This window comes from Chrysochloris asiatica, unplaced genomic scaffold, assembly GCF_000296735.1.
Source record: "Chrysochloris asiatica unplaced genomic scaffold, ChrAsi1.0 scaffold00045, whole genome shotgun sequence".
NCBI classification, from domain to species: domain Eukaryota; kingdom Metazoa; phylum Chordata; class Mammalia; order Afrosoricida; family Chrysochloridae; genus Chrysochloris; species Chrysochloris asiatica.
The window spans coordinates 7976636-7987368 of NW_006408563.1; the positions used below are offsets into that span (position 1 = coordinate 7976636).

The following is a 10733-nucleotide window of genomic DNA, read 5'->3' on the forward strand; positions in this document are numbered from 1 at the left end:
TAAATTTATAATATTGTACATAAATATAATGTAATCTTGAATTCTATAAGTAAACTACCACCAATAAAATATTAATGTCCATAAATATGAAAAAAAAAAAAAAGAAACAAAAAATTAATTGACGTATTTTCCCAATTTAAATGACTCTCAAGACAGAAGTTTCCAAAGCCTGGAAACCAGCCTACCTGATACTCTATATCAAGCTTTAAAAGACACATTTGGAAATGTTTAAAGTAAAAATACTTTCCAAAGTTTGTGATTAATTTCTCTAAAACAATATTTAATAAGTAAATAAAGTATATTTGCATGTTTTTTGTCCTCTCTTATTTTCTATATTCAGAACCACTGCAGTTTTATGTAGAACAAGTGAACACATATAAGGAAGCTATACTAACCTGCTTTATAAAAGGACAGTATCCTTCCTACATCCTACTCAATTAGTTCTCCTGGTAAGTACATTTTGTAAAGTCACTAGTTGTAGATAATTTTCCAGATGGAGTGAAAGAACTGACGAGACTGGAAGTTCATATTAAATTAACTCCTCCAATTCTACCAAGGAATTAATTTAGGAAAAAGTTTAAATTCCTACCAGCTACCTTTACTTTTCCCTTAAAATGTACTTTAGTTCTGTAATATGAGAATCTTAGGAGTAAAGAGAAGTGAAATGATTTTAAGACTTCTGATGGCAGATGTGGGGTTGAATTTTGTTTTGAATTAGTAATTGTTTCTCAAGCAACAATCAGCACAGACATGTCTACACATCTCATGTTTGCCTATCTTCTAAAACCCTAATGATAACTGACTGGTTTTACGTATATACAAACCACCAGTGAGCTGGAGCATAACGAATTTCCTACAAAACGTCAGCACATTATACATCTTGCCACATAGGCCAATAAAACATAAAAGGTGGAAATCCTGGGCACCAGTAAAATAATCTTAATTCTAAGAATTCAAAACTGTGTTCAGCAAATGAACTAAATAAATGGTTAAGTGTTGTAACACAAAACTCCTAAAATGGTCAAGAAGGGATGACTTATATACAAGACACAAGCATTTTAGACAGCAAATTGGAAAATTTCAGGCTGTCTTTACCTAACGATGAAGAAAAAAGAATATGAGTGAGAAACATGAATCAGGAGATAAACACCTCAACAGTTTCGGATTTTTGTGTATTCTTTCTTAGTTTCCAATTTCCTAGAGAAATCTGAGCTAAAACATAAATATAACAAATCTGAAAAAAAAAGTAACGTTATTTTTCATAAATTGCTAAAAAATAATTTGTGCTTATTAAAAAATGAAGGTATCCCTTATTTGACAGAAAGTGCTTTACTTAAAAAACAATGCAGAGGTGGTTGTTTTAGATTGTTAGTAATGAGAGCAGGAGAGCTTTAGAAAAACTCATTTGAAGGCTACATATAAGCACATCATCACTAAATGACATACACTAATAAGATGAATAAATATGAATCACATATTGGAGATCATGTGAAATGGTATCAATAGGAGAACTTATGAAAATAGAATTTGCAAAGAAACGCACAAGTTTGAAGAGAGTGAGATACATCTCAGTCTGCTCAAACAGGAAGATCTGGCAGCTATCCTTCCTGCCACAGGGATCTGGCCTGCCAGTTAAATTATTTTTCTACACAGTGTTTTAGGTCATAGAAAGAGGAATTATTTTCAGATAAAGTTACCAGGTTTTGTTTGGAAACAGAATAAAGATACTTATAGGCTCAAGACAATGGATTACTTTTGAAGTTATTTTAAACAGGAAATTTAATTTTATTTGAGTCAGAAGTTGCCTAGTCAGAGAACAAAAGCTATAATACTATACTGTCTTAACCATATACCTACTTAAAAATTCCATATAAGTATAGCTCTATAAGTTTTCTGATAAAAATGTACTTCTTAAATAGATGAATATGGAATATGAACATACATATAAAAATAAAATAAAATGGAAAAAAGCTAATATTTGATTTACTCTAGTTTGTTCTATGCTCTTATGAACTTCCAAAACCGGAACCAAATGTGTTTCTTAAAATGCCTGGAAGGAAATGTTTATGATTTGGAAGGTTAAGAAAAAAGGCATTTCAAATTGGGTTTTGGTGGTTCCTTCTTTAGAGCCCTTTTGAGACAATGTTTCTATAGTCTCCATGATAAGGAGAGTGAAAGCATGCAATCAGGTAGCTGCTTTCACCTGTGCAAAATTCACTGTCATAGAACTGACCTGCCAAAAGTATGGGGGTAGAAGGCTGGGAGAATAATGTTCGTATTATGGAAGAAAAAGTGTGTCCTGTTAGGAAGAGAGCTTATAAGAAAGCTTATTTGTGGCCTATAGACTATTGCACATTCAAACAAAACACAAGAGAAAAGAATGTCCAACAGCTAATATGTTCAAGAACATATCAACATATAAACTACCTTGTGCCCAGAAATTAAAATGGATACCAGACACCACTGCAGTCAAACATGTCTTAATTTGCTTCTGTTATAATGACCTTTACAAATGGGACCAAACTGATTATCAGCAATACACTGCTTTTGCTTTTTTTTTTTCTTAAAAAAATATTTGAGACCACTTTTGATATACACACATATAATTCTGTGGTCATAACAGACAAATATAACTTTAGCGAGACTGACCAAAAGTGCAAAACTTAAAAACAAAAAATTAAAAAATATGGAAGCATAAGCTAAAATTTTCTGCATAGCTGAAATCTATTTAAAGCAAGTCCTTGTTGAAGGATGGGAGGGGGTGTTGACAGGAGGACAAAGCAGTTTTTTAAATGTCTTCAGTTTAAATGATGCAAAAAATAATTTCACTCCGTAGACTTAAAATATTTCACAGACAGTTCATTCCTATATCTTTAGACACCATGGTTGTGGCAGTGCCTCCTTCTGCAAGGTAAACAGCGGTGCTGGATTTGGAATGAACTGCCCTGTCACTGCCATTGTTGTTGACCTCACAGTCCAGTGGTTCAGTGGAGATGACCCAGGTGGAAGGGCGCCACCGCTTAAGAGAATAGGGAGTTTTCACACGTTTCTTGATTTTTTCACCTGATCCTGATTTGCCATCTTGTGTTGATTCACCTACTAAAAATAAAGATACAGAAAAATGAACTCAATATAAAGTAACTATTCAGAAGTAGAGGTTTAGGGTTTAAATTTCTCAAGAACAGGTCAAAAACTGTGTCTGTCGGCAGTATTAATGGTCATTTAAAAAAAAAATTGATGATGCAGGCAATACTTTTCTAGGCAAAGTCTAACCAATTTATTTTTAAGACTCTTTAAGCCAAGTGTTTATTTTTTTTTAAAAGAACTGACAGTTATTCTACAAGGCAGGGAAGAAAACAATACAGAAAATGTGAAATTCAAAGTTCTCAATGGTATTCCAAATCCTTTGGTTACTGAAAGAGGTTCTAACTTAAATGCATTTAATCATTCCACTTAATGCTTCAAGTGAATCAAAACTTTAAAGGTTCCTGGCATATAACATTAAGAAGAATGGCAGATACATAAGAATACAATTTTCTCGAAATCCCCTCTACTCACACCTGATTAGGTTTTCTTTTTTTTCAAACAGAGCCCTGCAAATGGTCTATGATGAAGGCACTCAAGAGGTGAGATTCCACCCATTATTTTTTGAGACCTTCGGCCTTCCTTTCACCCATTTGTACAACCACTAAACAAGACAACGTCCCCTGCCTACCTTACCCCATCCCTAATGAATGCTGTCAGTCTGAAAGATAAAACAGTCTAATGACTGTTACAGATTTTGTGTTGTAATCCCCCTGTGGCCAGAAACCAAGCATTTTATTTGTTTATTTAAATTGTTCTGGGGCCCACAGCATAATACTAATAGAATATAGGGATTCAACTCATAACTCTTGAAAAGATAGCAATAAACTGAGACCAAATTTATAGTTTCTGGTCACTTTTCTGAATTTTAAAGATTTATTAATGTTGTTTTTAGGGGCAATTGAATCAGTTGTGATTCATAGCAACTCTGTATTAGGGTTTCCTATACTGTAATCTCTACAGGAGCAGAAAGCCTCATCTTTCTTCCTCAGAGTAGCTGGAGCTGGTGGCTTGAACTGCCAACCTAGTGGTTAGTGGCCAGTGTTTATCATACTAAGATTTTAGTATGATAAAATCTTAACATAGATATTAATATACACATATTAATATGCACAATGCACTGGTTCAAAAATTATATTGAAAGGTCTATTTAGCTAACCTCTACCATTCATAGCAAGTATGTGAGTGCATTAAAAGCAGGAGTCTCATAAAGCACATATGAAATTGGGAATTATTCTGAGTACTGTAACACTGACTTCTAAATTGTTGCATACTGTTGAGTGAGTCGGTGTTGTTGTGTGATGTTGAGTGACCTGGTATAGGGTTTCTGAGAGTGGCTGGTGGGTTTGAGCTTTTCACTTTACATTTATTAATCCAGTGCTTATCCTACAGTGTCACACAAGGGCTCTATAACTATCAATAACAAAATTTACTTTATTCTCTTTACAATAGTCTAATTACTTTTGAGGACTACCAATTAGCTTCTAACTTCATTTCCAAAAATGACAAAGGTAAGATAATCAATGGTTGAAATGCAATCTGATTCCATCTAAGTAGCTAATTAAATGCCCCCCAAAAATACACCAGGAGAGATTAAATAGTACTTCCACTTACACTGCATACTGCTGCCATCTAGGATATTTGTGGCTGAAAGATCCAGAGAATTAGGCCTCTGTGCTCTTCTGGGCTTTGATGGTCCATGATCTGCTACTGTGCTTGGAACACCCTGGGTAAGACTATCTTGTTCTGAACATGGATTGCTGTTGTTATTATTGGAATTAGTTCGGCCACCTTCTAGGGGCCGTTCCCTCCTGTCTACAAGACGATCCAGAACACCTTCATCATGGCCAGCTTGTTGTTCTCGTCTCAGTAAAGGTTCATGTTCATCAGGACTGGAATTAATATTCAGCCGGGTATCCTCACCAATGAATTGACTCTGCAGCATTTCTTGGGCCCTATGTGCCACTGTGTTGGCCGTCTGGCCAGATGGTACTACCCCATTGGCATACTGGGTTGTGGCAGCATGTGAGTTAATGTGGTTTCTACCTGCCACTCCATTCATGGTTACTGTTGCCACATGAGGTTCTGCAGCATTGACTGTATTCATCTTGGCAACTCCAGTTTCTACTTGTTTCAAGTTTGATTTGTGCTTGCTGCCAAATTTCAGCCGGGGCTCTTTTGTTGAATTTTTGGTGTTCAAAGGCAAACTGGTAGGTCTCTTAGGAAGGTTTTGTTGCTTTGGGAGAGGATAAATCTGAGTAGATGGGACATCAGGAATTAAACATGCTTGGCCATTTGTAGCCTGTGTGAAGTCCTGCTGTCCAGTCACTTCTACTGCAAGTTTTATGAGTGGGTAAAGCAAGCTAGAACTGGTACTGCTCAGTGGATCTGGCCCACTGAATTGTTTAAGAGAATGTTCCATGAGATTCTCATCAGAGCTTTCCTTGAGGTTCTTATCAACTTCTTTTGGGTCTAGCTTGTTGGTCTCCAAGTCTTCCTCTGTCAGTTGTAAGCAGACAGGGGTTGGCCCAATTGGCTGTGCAACATTTGTGGCCTGTAGACTTGTTTCATCTGAGTAAGGCATCTCAGATATAGTGGTCATGCCAGTACTTGGAGTGAGGCCAGTGGTGTTTGTGGTTGTTGTGTTGGTGGACAGGCTGGTAACACTTGTTTCAGGGCTGGGGATTCGAGCTTGTGCTTGCTGTCGTTCATAGTTAATTGAGTTTCGGTTCTTTTCTCCTATAGTCAGAGGTGTACTGGACATTGAATGCTCAGAGGAAATATTCTTCACAATGCTGTCAGTGTGATGGATAGAGTCTTCAATGTATGAGGAAGAAGAATAATCTGGGTAGGGGCCAATCTTTGGCATACGTCTATTATGGGACAGGTTGCTTAAAGAAAAAAGCAAAAAGTATCACATTGAGAAAGTATTTTTATGACAAATTGTTCTCTCCAAGTTTAACACAGTTGATATTTCAAGTCTGAGCTATGTTTTATTTTATTCGTGACCCACATTATTTTAGATGTAATTTAAATTTTGAATCAATCAAATGTCAATTAATAGATTGCTAATATCATAGTTTTATATCCGCGGGAGAAAGATGAGGCTTTCTACTCCCGTAAAGATTTATACCCTCGGAAACCCTGTACAGGGCCGCTATGGGTCGGAACCGACTCGAAGGCACTTAACAACAACAACATATGAATTAAGCCCAATGAAAAACCTATATGGATATGGCTATTTTTATACATTTTCATTATTTTGGCTTACAAGAGTTAATTTAAAAATATCTCTATAATATCACTAAATAAATCTTTATGAGCTACATTATATATTAAAGATGCTTGCACAAGAAGATATATTAACTTTCATGAGAGGAGGACGTATGTGGTGTGTGTTTCTTTTGTGCTCACATAATTCTAGATACATGGTGTCTCCTTAACAAATATGTTTATCAATTAAGGTCCAATGGTCAAACGGCATAAATATAAACTTAAAAGTTTTTCCAAAGTATCTCCATTACGAGGCACATCTAGCAAATGGAATATATCTTCCAGGGATATTATGAGTCATATAAACAAAAATCTTAAAGTATAAGACAGAATGAAACACTCAGATTAAAAAAAAAAAAAAAAATAAATTCAAGGCTTCAGAACTGCTCTCCCTAATACTCAGAATTCTTCACAGTCATGGTCACAGTCATGGGAGTGATGGCTCTTGAGAATCACATTTTAATACTGTTATTAAATATACTAATAGAATTTCATCTGTGACAGTGAACTTTGCACAAGTGAAAGTAACTATCTGATTTCATGCTTTCTCTCTACTTATGGAGAATACAGAAACATTGTCTCAAAGAGCTCTAAACGAGGAACCACCAGAACCTAATTTGAGATATCAAGCAGTCAGCAATTTTCAAGTGGTTGCTATTGTTAAAGTGTTATCGAGTTGGTTTTGACTCATAGTGAGCCTGTATAGGCTTTCCACAGAGCAGCTGGTGGGTTTGAACTGCTGACCTTGTGGGGTTCGCAGTACAGTGCTGATCCTACATAGAAATGAAATAAAAGTCATTTTTTTTAGAACCAAAAGTCATAGTTCTAACAATGTTTCATAAAATAATGTTCATGATAGGCTGGAAAAACCTTTCAAATTGCTTTCATACAAAATTTGTATTATATTTTATAGGAAAATTTGAGTATATTCTATAAGAGCATTGAACAGGAAATCTACAAACCTCATCCTCCAGTAAAATAGTGACTAGACAAATGTATAGACAATAGTTTTGTTTTCTTAAAAAAAACAAAAAACAAGAAACAAAACAGCAGGAGTGAATAATAATAACAAAGGATCAATGAGACAATATATGTATTTTCATAGTTTTGCATCTATGAAAATAGTTTATTATTATAGAGAAGTTGTACCCTTACTAGAGAAAGAGTACTCTCTCTTACTTTATCTTTAGTTATAAAAACACATTTCATCTTGCACTCATTCCAAACAAAATCTTAATAGAAAAATGGGACTATTAAAAGAGACAATTTAACTTGACTATATTAGTTAATCATTGTCCTTGTATGCTCGTTTGTCAGCATACTTCCCTGGTCTCAGTTGCCAATACTTATTGATGGATGTCTTACCGCTCGTTCTGCACAGCAGTAGACATTGGATTGACTGTTGGGCTCACAGACTTGTTTCTTTCCCATATCATCATAAGTTCAGCCATCCTCTCCTCAGCACACTGAGCAGTAAGCCGAGCCTCTGCATCCTGGTCCCAACAGTCTTCGATGGTCTCCTTGAGTGATCTCACCGCCTGTAATACAAAGTACATGTCAAACAGTGTACCTTTTTTAAAAAAAAAACTTTTTCATTTACAACATGAGGCAAAAGAAAATTTTCATTAGTTTACACATAGCTGTAAAAAACCATTTTAGTCTTCAGGGATTAGTAAAGGATTACTTTTCTCAAGGATCAAGTAAGTAAGCGAACATGAATGTAGCTCCTTGAAGAAATATCTACAAGAATAAACAGTTATCTTTTTTAAAAACAGATTTTTTATATCTTGGTCGCACAAATCTAGAATCACTTCAGAATTGTAATTTTTTTTTTCAAATTTTAATTCATTTTTTAACTGTTTTATTGTGAATTATGTGGTCGTTTACATGGGAGAACATTAACTTTACATTCATCCTATTGTATTTTGTTACACTGCCATGGTTACAATCCCCTCTGTGCATCATCAACCAACCAAAGGGTATACCCTGCAAGCCTGTCTCCCGGTTGTCAGCACACAGTCCATCTTCATCTCTGGGGCTAGAGTTCCCACCGCTCCATCTCTCCACATCATCATCTCTGCCTCCATCTCTGGCATCACTGCTTCTCTGGGTAGGGTCCCTCACTCCACTCTTCTCCCTTGATGGTCCCAGGGGCCTCTGCTCCTGACATGCAAAGTCAACCTCTCCCCTCGTTTTGCTACAAAACGTCTGTCTACCTTTACATTTTCAACCCTCACAGTCAGTCCTGACAGTAGTTATTCACTATTGTACCATATGAGTGCTATCCAACATCTTTCATTAGTCCTGCCCACATAGATTGGATACTACTCAGTGGAGATTCAACCTTCCTCCTCGCCGTCTGGATCTAGGGTCCCTCTTGAAAGCCTGTAAGCCAGTCACTTCTTGCCTTTGTAGCCACCCCCCCTCCACTTTGGGTAGCCAATGTCCAAGTTGCCCATCCCTGTATACTCTGGGTAAAGATTTGTTCCCTCTTGTGAGCTACTGCATCCATAGGTGTAGGTCAAGTTCATCAAATTGTATCAGAATACTCTTTTTTTTCCTCTTCTTTCTTCTTCTAGTTGAGGTCTGATCATCCAGCCATTGAAGCCAGGTCTGATCATCCAGCCATTGAAGCCCATCCCTGTATACTCTGTAAAGATTTGTTCCCTCTTGTGAGCTACTGCATCCATAGGTGTAGGTCAAGTTCATCAAATTATATCAGAATACTCTTTTTTTTCCTCTTCTTTCTTCTTCTAGTTGAGGTCTGATCATCCAGCCATTGAAGCCAGGTCAAGTGGGCCTTATCTGCAAGTGTGGGTGTTCTTGTGCATATGTCCTCTCTTCTTATCAGCTGGACGCTTCACTCTCCACTCTAATCCTCTGTGGCTATGTCACAGACTCTGGGCCCAGGAGTCCCCAGGTCATGCCAAACTGATGGCCAAGCAGGTCTCCACTCGGGTTCACAGGAATGTACTGAACGTGGTTGGACTTAACTCACTCCTTCACTGATGTTCTTCTCTCACTTCTCCTTATTGGTGACCAAAGTGGTCACCAGTCAGAGCACATGTCTGTCTGTGTATCAGAGTTATTTCTTTGGGTCTTTTTTTATTATGCTTCAAAATTTTCACCTGCATTGATATTTACATTTCCTGTCTTTAAAACACTTACTTTCAAAAAAGATGATCTTAGTCTTGGATTGTCATAGTAAGGAAACACCAATATAAGACACCCAGTTAAATCTGAGTTTTATATACACAATTATTTTTTAGTGTAACCATATTCCATTAAATACTTTATCTAGCAACCCAGATTTCTTAAATTATATATAATTATATTTTAAAAGTATGGCCCTATAAAAGAAAAAAATGACTCTGTTTGACAAATCAAAACCCTCTGCTTTAAATAAAAAAAGAGAGTGAAAAGAGAAGACTCAATCTGGGAAGAAGTATTTATAAACCATATATCTGATGAAGGACTAAGATCCAGAATATATAGAATATAAAAATAACTTTAAAACTTAATTTTACATATATATGTGTGTGTGTATATATCTAAAAACTCAGTAAAAATGGTAAATCTTGAATACACATATCATCAAAGAAGGAACAAGGATGGCAAATAAAAACCTGAGAAGATGCTAAAAGTTACAGTTGTTGTTTTGTGACATGCTGTCGAGTCGGTTCCGACCCACAGTAAGCTTGAACTACTGACCTTGCAGTTCAAACAGCTTTGCAGTCTGGCACATTAATCCACAGCGTCACATCAGGAAAACTATTAGACGTTATGAAATGTCTATGATAGTCAAAATATTACCTTGAATATATCCCACTTAAATCTAGAGACCATCTCAAGAACAGATTTGATGCATTAGACCCTAATGAGCAAAGACCAAGAGTTGTGGGATGACATCAATACAGGAAGAAAGTCAAAGGTCATTAAAAATGAATATTAGAAGAGACTGTAAAATTTGCTTTTGAGAATACAGAAACTAAAATGAATGGAAAAAAATGAAGAAGTAAAAGAGCTCAACAGAAAATTTCAAAGAGCAGTTCCAAAACACAACATCAAGTATTGTAATGAAATGTGCCAAGACCTGGAGTTAGAAAACAAAAAGGGAAGAACATGCTCAGCATTTCTCCAGCAGGAAAAACTAAAGAAAAAAATTCAAGCTTCCATTTACAATACTGAAGGATATAAGCAAAATATCAAATGATGCAGAAAGCATCATAAGAAGATGAAAAGTGCTGGCGACAGCATCCGCAAGTACTGAGAAGCTGTGGCCCTGTGACACAATGGATGAAAATCCAACCCCGGAGCCCTCCTCAAGATTGCGAGCCATGGACCCTGAGGGCCAAGGAAGTGACCTCCCGAAGTCC

General features: G+C 36.3%; 1 protein-coding gene across 1 annotated transcript in view; it reads right to left on the reverse strand.

The window, feature by feature from the left end:
* Positions 1–2464: 2464 nt before the first annotated feature.
* The window catches only part of BMPR2 (bone morphogenetic protein receptor, type II (serine/threonine kinase)), a 231944-nt gene continuing 223675 nt past the window's right edge, over positions 2465–10733 (reverse strand). The window contains exons 11-13 of the mRNA XM_006861975.1: positions 7723–7895; positions 4699–5975; positions 2465–3099 (exon numbers count right to left, since the gene is read on the reverse strand). Coding sequence (XP_006862037.1) covers positions 2849–3099; positions 4699–5975; positions 7723–7895 — 1701 coding nt within the window. The 3' untranslated portion in view covers positions 2465–2848. The remainder of the gene's footprint in view (positions 3100–4698; positions 5976–7722; positions 7896–10733) is intronic.